The 14,577-nt window shown below is 44.7% G+C and overlaps 1 protein-coding gene across 1 annotated transcript in view; it reads right to left on the reverse strand.

Annotated features, from left to right (window-relative positions):
* Positions 1-13,253, reverse strand: part of LOC130165542 (fibroblast growth factor 14-like) — a 45,870-nt gene extending 32,617 nt beyond the window's left edge. The window contains exon 1 of the mRNA XM_056370887.1: positions 11,871-13,253. Within this exon, the coding sequence (XP_056226862.1) occupies positions 11,871-12,543 (673 nt within the window). The 5' untranslated portion in view covers positions 12,544-13,253. The remainder of the gene's footprint in view (positions 1-11,870) is intronic.
* Between the last annotated feature and the right edge of the window lie 1,324 nt (positions 13,254-14,577).

Genomic DNA, 14,577 nt, shown 5'->3' on the forward strand with positions numbered 1-14,577 from the left:
AGGATAGCCACTGCGAACCGAGCAGTAGCAGGATGAGTCATAATTCACACTTAGACACCCACCCACACACACACACACACACACGGGGAAGTCCACTGTTACCAAGGTAACGAATGATTAGTGACGCAGATGGGTCTCCGAGAGGAGTGAGAGACACCTGCTGAATGCTGAGAGGATAAAACATCCACACACACACACACACACACACACACACATCGGGGATCAACTACATTCATCGTACTGCGTCTCTGACACTTTATAATAAAACTATTAAACTTGACGAAGAAAAACAATAAAAAATTAGATGATAACAGCCTCTTCTCGTCTCCTTTCCTCTGCTTGTTGCCTCTCCTCATCTCCTTCCCTTGTATCAAAAAACACCATCACTGCTTCTCTGCTGAGGATTTTCTGCAGAGGAGTTGACTCCAGCATTTTGCCCCATAATCCAACAGTCACTGGACTTAACGCACCAGAGTCTAATGCGCCATATATTGGCCGATGGCTTTAACTTCAACTGTAATGAAAACACAGTGCGTCCTCATTCAAAGCAGATACAAATCCATCTTTTCAGTCCCTCAAATAGAGAATTCTGTACATTGGTGTGACACTAACCGCTTCATTTTGAATGTAAAGAAAACTGCGGTGACGGTGTTTGACCCCAGGGCAGTAGGTGACCACAGCTCGGTGAGATCCACGACGCTACATGCTCTCGTTTCCTCTCCTCTCCTCTCCTCTATCTCTGTAACATCCTCAACTCAGCAGGGAGAAGTAGAGAGAGAATGGAGAGACTAAATTATTCATTCACACACCCCCCTTCCCTTCCCCTCACTCTCTTTTCTTCCAGCTCCGTCTGCTGTCTCCCGTGTCTTGAATCCCCCTCCCCTCTTTCTCCTCTTCCTTCTCTCTTATACCTCCTCCTCTCTCATCCCAAATCTTCCTCCAGCGCCTCTCCTCCTCCTCACAGCACGAAGACCAGTGAAAAAAACTTCACATCTCCTGGGTGTCAGAAACCTCACAGAGGTATCACAGGAACACACACACACACACACTAGTCACACTAGTCTGCCAGTCACAATGGTAAAAGCAGCTTTATTATCACATAGAACTTCCTTATGCGGAAAAAACAGGTTAAGTTGACACCGAGATGAGCCAGATCATGTAACCTAGCAACCATACAAAATGATGTGCATCATTACAGATGTGGAGAGAGTCATTGTGTTGTTATTACTTTAAAATGAAACTTTCAGAGTCATAAATATCTATACAAAGTTAGCTAACATTAGCCACCTTGAGCTACAATGAATAAAGGTTAAAACTAAGCCAACAGGGAAGGAAGCTGATTTCATTTTCAGTAAAAGAAGAATATTGTGATAGAAGACAGAGGAGAAGAAAACTGATTACAACCAAAGACACACACATACACACACATATTGTCATGTAACGCAGAGGAGACAGATCGTCTGCAGAGACTCAATTGAAACCACAGAATAAGACAAAAGTACTGTTTAATCTGTGAAACCGCTTTACTTCACTTTCTCTTACTTTTGCTGCCAAAAATGCAACAAGTGGCTCGTTTTACTTGTTAAAACACCCCCCCCACACACACACACACACACCCCACCACCAATGCTGTGTTTGAAGTCAATAAGTATAATCTTGGAACTGCAAGGACACAGGGGGAATATGTGTGATTCCTTTGGTAGATAGAGATATCTCCATGAACGACATGTCCCACTGGGCAATAAAAGATAGTGTTTTAATAATACTCCTCACAGCAGCAGGAGTCGTCAGTAATGGAGGCCTTCGTGAACAACTCCCGTATTACTATTGATCTCCTCTTTTTGAAAGCTTCGGGGACACTTCAAGGGGATATTCCCAGGAAGTGCAGTTCTAATATTTCTGGTGTTGTTGGTACTTTGAAGTGTGAAGTAATAACAGTGAAAGTCAATTCCTGTTAGTCATGCTTTTTCCCCAGAGAGAAATCATCCAATCGGCTCTAACTTGCTGTCATTCATTAAGGCTGCCTGTTAAAGCAGCAGGGGATGTATATATATTCAGTAAATGAAATCTAACCGTATGAAGCATCCTTGCAGCTATTTGAAAAGCAGTGGATAGTAATATGGTGCTGTTTTGGAGCTTTAACCCCATGTTTCAAGATTTTCATCCCAGAGAGGTCAGAGGTCACAGAGCAGCAGCTAAAGCAGGTACAGGAGGAGGCTGGCAATTTTTCTATGCAAAAAAAAAAGAAAGATAACAGCTGAAAATGGAAGACCACTGCGTCACAGCGGTTACATAATCGCTCCAGATCTTTCCCCCCAAAAAAGTCAGAACTACAGAGGAAGACGAGAAGGGGGGGTGTTGAACTACAGAGACTGAAGGGAGAACTCCTCCTAGCAAGAGCCTGATTGAAGGTTGTTTAAGTTTTGACTCTGGGTTTTTCTAGTACTGAATGAAGAGAACTGAGGTTGAGGAAATGCAGAAAAAGGAAGGAAGGAAGGAAAATCAAGATATTCAAAAAGAATGTGAAAATGCATTATTCATTTTCACAAAGCACATCCTGATTTCTCATCCTCGCCAAATTTCTCTATACATAGATCATGCGGTGCAGTCAGCCAGTCACTTCATCTCCTCCACTTAACCTACACATCCTCATACTGACGCGTATGAGGCTGCAGCTTTCACCTGGATCCAGAGTGTGTGCGATCGCTGTGGGGTTATATTTTTGTCTTTTTGCTGAAACAGCCCAGACCTACCCGTGATTAAAAAGCTACTTCCGTCTGTTCTTTTGGAGAGACAGAAGTCATCATTTGCACAAACATCTTGTTGTTCTTATGCGCATGCGGGTCACATCAGGGCCATGACCAGTTTCACACTGGAGTCTAATATTGGCCACAAGGAGAATGTTTTTCAGCACCGCCCACATTCGTGCACACGCTGGGCGAGGGCTTAAGCTTCTTATTCTCGGCGGCGTCAGCCTGAGTAATGAAATGGCTAATTTGAGCTATTGTGTTATGAACAAACTTATTATTATTCCTCACACCTCTCTGCGGAGAGAAGTTCACAGTTGGATAGGAGGAGGAGGAGGAGGAATGATCAGGTGGTGGATTGTTGGAAGTTAATCTTTGTGATGATGATGTTTAACTCCAAATCTGAGGTGACACAACTGATGCGTCCCTTTTTCCTTCTTCCTTCGTGTGGCACGAAATCGCACCCAGTATTCTCACTACACAAGAGCGAGTTTATCAGAGAGTGGCGCTGAAGCAGGTGAGAGATATTCTGTATGTTTCATATTGCCAGCAACAGGTGTTCAGCTGCTGAAAATACTCACTCGAGAGAAAATGTGTGTCAATCCGCCGCTGAAAATAGTCCCCGGCAAAAAGCGCAATACAGTACCCAGCTGTTGAAGGAAATTACTCAGCACAAAAATGAAAGTCAGCAGGTCTTTCAGCGGAGGGTGGTGCAGTTTTAGTTCAACCTCCAGCCCAGTGAATATAAACACCTATTGTGATCCTTGTGGGACGGCTTTTTTGCATTCACAGGGCTGTTTAGTTTTTACCACCCACAGATTTTCTCAGTTACAGCTCAACAAGTGTAAAGTTTGAAATAGAGGATTTGGAGGAAGTGGTTTGATTAGAGTTAGTTGATCGCATGAGACGAGCGATGAGAAGAAGAAGAAGACAATGAGTTTGCAAAGGAAGGAAGCAACAGACCTGATCCGTCTACCACACACACACACACACATATCATTCACAGCTATACAATGCAGAGTTCTCCAGACAGACACTACAGCATGACGCCTGACCTATCAACTACTACACATCCGCTTGTGTAGTTTCCCTGTGTGTGTTTTGTACTCTCTCAGTCTCTGTCCGCATTCATGGTTTCACAGCGACTCTCAAACTCCTAGAATTCACCAACAGAACGTCACCCTGAACCCTGACTGGGATGAGAATTGTCCAGTCAAAATTCGGAAGAATCAGAAACTCACTTTTGGTTTTTTAGGGTCATTTTCAACTAAAGCGAAGTTGACTTATTGCTATTTTAACCAAGTGCCTGAATTTATCTTTACACACCGTATGACTGGAAGCTCTTACACAAATACTTCACATCTGTAAAAACTACACTAAACTAATAATAATTATTATTTATATAGCACCTTTCAGAAAATAAAGTTACAAAGTCCTTTACAATAAAAACAGAAATGCAAGTAATAAAATCCAAACTAAACTAAACCATAAAAACAACAGTCGGACAGATGTTTCCAGCGGAAAGAGCATCTTACCTGGTTCAGCTTTGCCCAAAGCCGCCTTTATTCTCCTCTCTGCTACCTTCAGTATAAACTCAAAGTCCATAACCAACACACACATGCACACACACACACACACACCTGTAAACACCAGCACAATGGTCTCTTTTGGAAAACTCACTTTTTAAAGTGTCCCCCAATGCATGGCTATACACACACACACACACACACACACACACACACACAAACACACACACATAAGTGAGTGGGACTGATATGGCGATTATGTCATGCGGGGCTGTCATCAAGCGAAAGGTTAACGCAGACATGGGAAGATTAAAAGCCAGCTCAAGTGTGTGTGTGTGAGTGAGTGAGAGGTGGAACAAAGGAGGGGGAGAGAGGCTGAGAGCGGAGATAAAGAGAGGAGGTGCTAAGGCAAAGCTCACAGTGAGAAGTTGGCAGACATGTTTTTTTTCTCTTCAACTTGTTTTGTGGTTGAATTTCAAAATTAAATTCCTGGTTTCAAGGCGAGAAATTTATCATCATTTAATATTCCCATACTCAACTGTAATGCTCAGGATCATTCTTATATGTTTTGTCCTGTCAGTGTATTGGTTGTTCTGGAAAATGATGTGATCTTCTGCTGATCTGCTTAAGGCCTAGTTAAGTTTAGTTAGATGACTTAAAGTACTTGGTTAAGTGTCACTATTAGCCTGAATACAATAATTCAGAAAGTCAGAAAAAACAAAAGCATACGTTCAGAGCAGAGCACAGAAAACATCAACATGACTTAGGACATTTAAAAAACACCCGAAACAAAGCAGAAAGTGTGACAGCTGTAATGAATTAGCCTAAAGACATGAAGATGGATCCAAGACTAAGGACGCTGCAGCACCAGGTCCATCTGTGACTCATGTAGGCCATTGAAAGGTTTATTTTTCCTGATTACACCCAGCCAGAATCAACCTTCATGCTTGAAGCCACGCGGAGCACAACAACGAGGACGACTGTTGTTGAGCTCACATGCCAAAAAATCTGCGTGAAATGGTTGAAAGCTCTGGGAAAAGTTAGTAAGTGCAACTTGAGTTGGGGTGATTGTGTCGAGGGAAAAGTATACAATATCACCAGCCCTCATGCTACAATACTGTAGCATTAAAAAAAGAGAGTGATTGTGTGTGTTTTCCAGCCTCGCCAATTAAGCATTTTTCCTGCAGCGAGTCAGAGGGAGACTGAGTTGTTGTCAAGTGTTTCTCTGCTTCTTATCATTCAGTCTGTGAGAACCCTTCTTGGTGGAGTCTTTGATGCCCCGCTGCTTTTCAAGTGCACTTGGAAAAATAACACTCAGCACTCACTCTCTCTTGACAGAAACCTGGAGCGAGAGCAGCCCAAACACACACATGCCCACTTACACACACACACACACACACACACACACACACACACACACACACACACACACACATACACACAGAGACACACATACGCATTCCCTCCTATACTCTTTTGGCCATTGCGTTTTTTGAAAATTATAGTGTTTCCACATGCTGAGCAGAGTTACACTATAATCAACAGCACCGGCTTCTCAGGAGGTTTTTATTTCTCTCCGTCTGACACCCGGTAGCACCTGGTTTCATTCCAAGCAGGAAAGCAACACTGTGCAGACGGCCGCTTCAGACTCTAGTGCTTTTTAGAATTAAAAAAAAAAAGATTTGTATGCAAGTTAAACTTTTAATAAACCCACTTATATCATCCAGAAAATGCCTTTGAACAAATCTGTGCTGTTAAAGTTCACTGTTGGATTTACCCCTAACAGTGTCTTACATTACACATTTAGCCTCGGCTGTATTACCGGCTGAGCAAAGCAGGATGCCCTTGGCACCAAGGGGGCCCTCAAAAGGCCCCAAAGTCACTGTGTGTAAAATACTTTTTTAAATTTTGATTTTGCAATTCACAAAAGTAGAATATGCAACATGGTGTTAGTTCAGGCAGAGCCCTTTAGTGCCACTTGCATCAGCTGATTGGTGTCAGTAGCTGTATTCATGCTTCTCTGTCTACTGGCACATTCACTGGCACATTCAGCTACCAGCTCAGTAACAACTAATCACATTCATGGAGGTGTGCTTTTGCGGCTATTATACCCGGCACTCGTCACTGTTATACTGTATGTGTACCTGCTCCTGGGGGTCAGAGGTCAGCGGGGGATCAAGCAGAAGCCACTGGATATCATATTAGAAACTTTTGTCTGCAAAGTTCATTTGAGTTTGGTGTGTTTTTTCGCTAACAAAGTATTTTGTTTGGTTATATAAAATGACGTGTGACTGCTCTGTATGTGGTAGGGGTGTGATTAGTTGACACTTTCTGTGTGTGCGTGTGTGTATCTGTGTGAACAATGACGTACGTGACAAGTTCAGGCACAGGCAGATCAGACCAGCAAAGTCATAATGTCTTTCTGCAGACTCAGTGTGTTTGGACAATGAGGCCATGATTTAATGAACACACTCGCCGCACACACACACACACACACACACCAAGGGAGCGTATTAGAGGACTGCACCAAAATCCTCCGTGTGACCTTAGAGGACACACGTCACTATGACTGTCACTGTTCTGTCAACTCATCACCTTTAGACGTGACGGCACGCAACTCAGAGACAGACGCACGCAAGTTCACTTTGTTGCGAGCTTGGGGGGAAAAGATGAAATATTTCCAACTGTGTCCACCGGTGGGACTTTTGAGGACATGTCTCTGCAACGTTTTATTCTTGACGGGGTTGAAACTAAAATAGAATTTAAATATAGTGTATTTATATATATATATGTGTGTGTGTGTGTGTGTGTGGGCCTTTCACTTACTGAGACAAATCTGAGTTGGCACGAACCCCACTGCTATACTCCAGTGGTTAAATAAAACATAAAGTACCATGCCTTAATGGCAACTCTCCAGAGAAGGTGAGCAGACGTGTGTGTGTGTGTGTGTGTGTGTGTGTGTGTGTGTGTGTGTGCGTGCGTGCGTGGGTGTGCGTGCCTACATGTGCTATAAAAGGTGAAAGTCTCTATCTGGGTCACGCCACATGGGACACAAGACATTGAGTAACATTGTGCCTTATTCCTTTTTAAAAATGAATGATACTGATTCATGTGGAGGAAATGGAGGGAGTCCCATTTACAACACTGCAACTCCATTCACAGAGGAAAAAGCTGCACAGCAGTGGGACCGGACCTGATCGCTGAATACAAGTTGTGAAATCATTTCATGGCCTTGAATGGGGGAGAAAAGTTATTTTTTTCTTGAATTTACTTACTTTAAAGCCACTGTATAATCTTTAGATTGCAATTATGACGTGTTTTTGATACTATCTGTTGTACTTTTTCCGAATAGGCAGAGTTTGCATCTGTCCGCTACAGGACAGCTGGTGCATTTGTCACCAGGGTTAGCGGTACTTTGTTAGCGATGCTATTATTCACTAAAAATAGGGTCTCTTTTCAGGGCCCTCTGCTAGCGAAGCAGTTTAATATTGTGAGGGAAGAAAGGGAGATGAAGAAACATGTTCGACTGCCGATGCTTGGCATATACAGTAAAACTCATGATTTGTTCGGCTGCACTGCAAACAGACAAACCGGTTGCTGTTCTTCGGTTGTTTCCAGTGGAGGCCCGTTTGGCTGACCCCAGACATGTTTTAACATGAACAGAACTGTTGGACCTGTGTCATTAAAACACACTTGCTGTTACCATGGGAAAACAAACTAGAGCCAAAGTCTTAGAGATTATATAAATTTAAATAACATGACAACAGGTTACTGACCAGATGAATATTAATGACCCTGTGGCCTTTCCTCTGGCACAAAAAAAAAATGTGTTTTGAGTCCCAGTGAGTGAGTCCCAGTACTGCTAAAAATAGTACTGATGTTATTCCGTAGCAAACATTACCTCATCTATGGACCACTAGTGGAGCTATTGATTTTAAGTCTTGTTATTTTTCAATTTTTAAAAATTGCATAGAAATCCATCTTGGTAAGAACGAACGAAATAGCTTGGTTCTCAGTGATTCATCATGCATACTGATGCACACACACACATACACACACACACACACACACACACACACACGCATCCATACACAATAAACAAGGCTGTATTCCTGCCTTCCCAGTGGACCGTCGCTAAATAGTGCAATTCAGAGGAAAAGCCGCCAACAAATGCTGAGTCAGCCAAACTCTCCAGCCATCTCTCCCCGGTCCATATTTCACCACCAGCTGTGTGTGTTCTCCATAAACACACACATACACACTTAAAACGCCGAGAGAAAGAGTTCATACGTTCTCTTTAATTAAAGGAGAAAGTGACAGCTAAACGGTGCCGGCTGCTATAAATCCACAGAACCGGCTGCTGGATGCAGGTGGGGAGTTACTTGTTTCTCTCAAAGATGGTGTAAATTATGTGCTGCTGTTCTTCTTTGCATTGTGTGTGTGTGTGTGTGTGTGGGGGGGGGGGGGGTTTCTCTCTTTAGCTAATCACCTCATATGCCAAAACAACATATGCAAATGCCAAGTTTGTGAACTCCTGTTTGCGTTCATCAACTGTTGACACAACATCACTGATGTTGGTGTTACACCAGGAATTATGGGCAAAACACTTTTCACCATGATACAATATCTTCAGTGTAAATAACAGGTGAGTATTTTTATTTTTTAAACTTAGAATCCAATCAACTCATTTCAGTGGATCAGCTAGTTCATTAATCAACTAATAAGAGATAAATCAAGGTCCACTTACTATCTTTACCCAAGCTTTCAACTGCACCTTAAAGTAGAATTAGCGGGTGGAATTGGATATCAAATGAGGCGTCTCCATCTGCTGAAGAAGACCATGAGATGCAGTTGAAAACACGAGAAAAAGACAAAGGTAATAAGTAGACCTTGAGTCAAGATTATTGTATGAAAGCACTATTTACAAGGACTTTCTATCAACTGTTTCACCACTAAATACACTGTGACTTATGACTGATTTATTTGAACTTTTACTGATTAAAGGACACTAAACTGTCATAAGGCATCAGTATTGTGACAACAAATGTGACTTGCAGTCCGTCCCTTTAATGAGGTCCCACACCTAAAGAGTGAGTTTGAAACTGCAGGGAAACTGTGAGTCCGGAGGTTTTGGCTCAGTGTTGCTGAAAGTCCCTGCTTAATCCAGCGAGTCCAGCTTCGGTTGATCTAATGAGCAAAGAGGGACACAATATAAAAAAAGGAATTGCAGCAGAAACACAGAGCCGAGAGGGGACATAAAACAACACAACCAGTCACGTGACCCCTTTGTAAATTGCCGGTAGTGGTGTGTTGGCAGGCGGTGAAAAGAGCGTAGCAAATGAATCCTTTCACCTGTGCCAACGTCAGTTTCATTTGGTTTTGTTTTCTTCTTTAATCTGCAAGATTAATAGTTTATCTTTGATGCACATGGTGCACGCATATGCCTCCTTCCTTTAAATGATTGCTGAGAAGGTACAAATATATTCCAGAGGAAAGACCTACCAGCCTTTCATAAACTGTTTACACGCTGAATCATTCGTCAGTCAGTGACGGAGAGCAAAACAGATATTTATGTATGAGGGAATATCACTGATCAGGCCTAACACAATGTGATGCTCTCCATGAGTTGAAAATGAGTGAATAGAAATAATATCCCATTCCTCCAGCATCCTAAAAGTAATCTCTCTCCAAACTAAAGCCAGTGGTTATTTAAAGGAAACAAATTAAATATCTGAAACATAGTGATATGTATTGGAAAATTTCATTCCAGCAGTTAAAAGTTGCTGCAGCTCAGAGGTTGTGAATGATAAGTGCTGCTGTCTATGGTGCTGAAATGTTTGCACGACTGTCCTTTTAATGCATCAGCTCCAAACCAGAGGGACAGTGCTTTGTAACCAACAGAAAAAAATGATTGTTTAGCATTCAGGGACAAAGAGTAGACACAGCATTAATGTCTCTGACCTCGTCACACCTTCAGAATATCCCTTGTCTGTGGTTTACTCTGAGTAGGATGTTTACTGTGCACGTGTTATGCTTGTCATGCATCATAAGAGTTGCATGGTGGCAGGACAGATTTGAAAGTTGAGCTGAAAGTTGAAACTTTTTTCCACTTTGTGGTGCGTCGTTCCTTTAACTGAGGCCTGATGAAGCGCCATTGAGTAAGACAGTGAGTAATGTCCAGCTGCAGGCTCTGACCGCCGATCACATGATGTGAAGAGCTCAACTTTTCCTAGTTCCTACATAAAGTGATGACACTTTTTTTGGTTTGCTTAAGATCACAGGAGATACACTCCCCAGCTGACTCCATATCAGGGCCAGAAGTAATAGTAACTATATATTTTTGTCATTTAACTGATGAAATGCAACAGTGAGAAAATGAACCAGCGATTGGACCTTGTAAAGTTTAAACAAACTTTCACTTCTGCTCATAGAAACATTATATCTGACCACAGCTTTCTGCCTCCTGGAGCCTGCTGTTGCCCTCTAAACACTGTGGAAGATACAGAGGCCAACTCTCTGATGCAATGTCAATATCCCAATAATGTCAACAACATCCACTTCCTGTTACAATGCCAGTGACAATCTCTGCCCTGCCCTCGCCCACAGCAGATGGTAGAAAATCTGCTGGAGAACAAAGCAAACTGTTTGGTTTGGTCAAAGCTTATAGCAAATCTAAATGTGTCCTGTCCTCTCTGGGGAGCATGACAATGTAGTAAACTGAATTTCACTCCTTATTATATTGTGGCTGCACACTAATGAATACAACCAGGGACATGTGACAGAAGGGCCGCACATCTGCACACAAATCCAACCTTAGAGGATGCAGATGTTGCCTGTCGGTGTACACAGCTTGATGTTGGACACAATTAACGTCTCACCTACATGGAAAAAGTACCAATAAACACTGTATGACCCTGTTAAAGTCAGTTCCCGGAGAAGCTCTGAGCTCTGCTGAACACAGCATCACATTCAGTCTTGGATCTCATGAGAGGAGATGTTTGTGTTCGCACAGTCAGACTGAAATGTCTGCAGCCAGAAGAAAAACACACAAAGACTCTTTCCTACTCCTCAGTATAAATCCACAGTGGAAGTCTAAATAAGGCCATGTGCTGTTTAATCATGCAGGTTAGTGGAGCCTGAACGGGTCTGCATGCTGCATTAGACTTGATTTTCTGCAGCATCTCTGCCACGCACGACACGCACAGCGCGCACGCTTTTTTGCACGCACTGCCACTGTAGTCTACCTGTGCTAATAAGTTATCACCCCACCCCTCACTCTGCCCCCCCCCCCATCATAACTCCCCTCCCTCCCCCTCCCTGTAGTGCACTCACTTGCTGCACAACTGCGATTGCAGAGAAACACCAGCAAGCAGTCGAACAGTGCAGTCTCAGGAGGGAATACACACACACACGCGCGCGAGTGCGCACACACTAACACACACACACACACACAAACACGATGTTGCGCGAACGCACAGGCTCAGACACGTAATAAAGTCTTTCTTTATCACCTCATACACACGCACGTACACACAGAGAAACAGGCACACACACACACACACACACACACACTGAGACACACACACAACAAACTCACCAGTTGGGTTCTTGTTTTTCTTGAGGCTCCTGCCACAAAGACACTGCAGCATATGCGATCCTTTGCTGAAAATGTTGTTCCAAATAAACCGCATGGATTTGGCCGAGACTGGGGAGGAGGAGGAGGTGGAGGAAGAGGAGGTGGGGGACGAGAGGCGCTCCGGATGCGGCAGCCTAAAATTCACCCACCGCATGGGGGCTGATCCGCCCCCCTGTTTGCATGCCAGCAGAGCCGGCCAGCTGTTGGGCTCAGTTCGGCGGTGCTTCGGCCCCCCAATCTGCACCATAGACAAGAATAAGAGCAGGAAGCCCGGCTCGTCGCCCGGTTTCTCGCCCGGTTCCTCCACAAGCCCAGAAATCAGCAACCGCACGTATTCCGCGTCGACGTCGTCCTCGTGCGGCAGGAAAAGAGCAACTGCTGCGGCGCTTTTCTCCGCGGTGTCCGACTCCGGCTGCCCCAGCGGCCGGTGGTCCTCAGCGGCGGAGGAGCGGTCGCTGCTGCTGCCGCCCGGCCGCCGCGGCGTGAAAACCCCGCGAGCGCTCCTCTTCAAATGGCGTCGTCTGCCGCGCGGCGCGGGGAGAGGAGCGGCAGCGGCTGACAGGCATGCGGCGGCGCTAGCGTGAAGTCGGCGGTACGCGGCAGCTGTCGGCTTCTGCACAAAAAACCATTGCATATTAGTGGGGATCGCAGGGGTCGGTGCGTCCGTCCGTCCGGGAGGGGAGGAGGAGGAGGGGAGGAGTGCGGATACCGGGTGTCCGTCAGCAAGTCGGTGGCATCCCTGTACCCACACACTAGGCAAGTACTGCAGCAGGGGGGCTCCTTTCCAAACGCACACACACTCGCTCAGACACACTGCACACACACGCTAGATGCAGAATCCTCTTCCAGCAGCAGCGCTGGCTCTCTGGTCTCTGGTCAGTGAGCGCGCAGGCAGCGCTGGACCGGCCAGGTGAATCACTGCAGGGAATCTCTGCACTATCCCACTCTGTGTTTTTCTCTTTCAAAAGTCCTTATGAATATTTGATCCGCGTTTCGGCCTCCACTTCTCAATAATCCATAAGCTCCAGTGCGCCAAGATACTGCTGCTGCTGCTGCTGCTGCTGCTGCTGCTGCTGTCTGTCTGTCTGTCTCCTCTTCCTCTCCTCTCTCCTCTCTCCTCTCTCCTCCTCCTCCTCCTCCTCTTCCTCTTCCTCACCTTGCTGATGGAGAGAAGCTGCTGGACTGTGGCTCTGCTGCCTCCACCACTCCAGGAAACTAAATTCAGAAGAAGAAGCAGAAGAACACCGGGTCCGGCTCGTGGTCCTCTCGCGCTTCTCTGTTGCTTCAGCGTCTTTCTCTGCTGCGCTCGAGACGACCGACGGCCGGTGGGGCGCAAGGAGGTGCACTGACTATCTATACCCAACCAGCACCAAAGTCAGAGCAGTTCAGCAAAACACGCATTCCGGTTGGCACCTTCAGAATAAAACGAATAAATCGACATTTAGGTTTTTAACTGCTTTTTAACTTGAGCACATGTGAGGAGACTCTCTTTTCCCCCTATGCAGCAAGGTATATATTTCACATAGGCCTTTATACTATAGTTTCACATTGTTGATGAGAAGAACATTGTTTTCTGTAGCCCGTTTTCAGCAGGCAATCAGGAAAGAAAAAGGGAAACAAATTGGATAAAAATGTGCAGTAAATTACAGCTGAAGTTCAAAAAGTTACTCATACCTGCATTGAAGTGACAGGTAATAGCCATAGCATTTACATAGGCCTGCAGCATTCCCCTAAATTAACTGTCTTTATGAGTGTAGTCATTTTAAGGCTGTTTCTTTACTTCAAATGTATTTCTCTTCCTTGTGCAAAGTAGCTTACACCATTTCCTTATCTGAGCACCTTAGAGTTGTGCACAGCTACAGCCTTAGTTCTTTTTCTTTAAGATTAGTTTCACTTGCTTTCCACTCGACTCTTATTCTGAAGGAAAAAGTTACCTCCGGTTCGCCCGTGCAGCTTGATGCAGCCTCACAGAGAGCAGCTGTTTGCAGTTACGTAGACATGTGGTTCCCACACCGTCAGTATGTGGACTGACTGGATATGAACCATAAGCGGCAACATTTTGGAGGGGGGGGGGGGCGAGATGGCGTCACTGATAAATGCACGAGACCACCACATATCTACCTTTGTAACTGCTGTCTCATAACAGCGCATCCTTCTTTATGTCAGAGAGGCGTCACTCCAAACTCCGTTTAAAGACCTTGCAGTTTAATGCCGTCTGTCCTATCAGCCAATGTACACACCTGTTGCACGACTCTCTTGTAACACTGGGCTCTTGCAGTCACGTGCATGTATGGTCAATGGGAAACGGCTTCATCTGAATGAAGTCTTATCTTTGAGAACTGCTAGTCTCCTATTTATTTTTTGCTGTGGTGTGAAGAACCTTCAGCATTTTAGAATATAATGTTGTGGAATTGAAGTGCAGCTTGGTGAATTTGATTCGCACTGAAGAGACCACAGAAATGCTGCAGTGGTTTCAGAGGCGCAAGCTGGCGCTGTCCACGGTGCTGGATCCACATCAGCTGCTCAAACTCACTAACACAAACTACCAGTTACAGACAAACAACGATTTCCAGCAACAAACCTCACTCTCAGCTGCATTGCAGTATTTGGCAAATGAGTCCAGGATAATGACCCTCGCAAACAGCCACGTCTCCTGCTCAACTTGACT

Source organism: Seriola aureovittata, chromosome 24, assembly GCF_021018895.1.
Source record: "Seriola aureovittata isolate HTS-2021-v1 ecotype China chromosome 24, ASM2101889v1, whole genome shotgun sequence".
NCBI classification, from domain to species: domain Eukaryota; kingdom Metazoa; phylum Chordata; class Actinopteri; order Carangiformes; family Carangidae; genus Seriola; species Seriola aureovittata.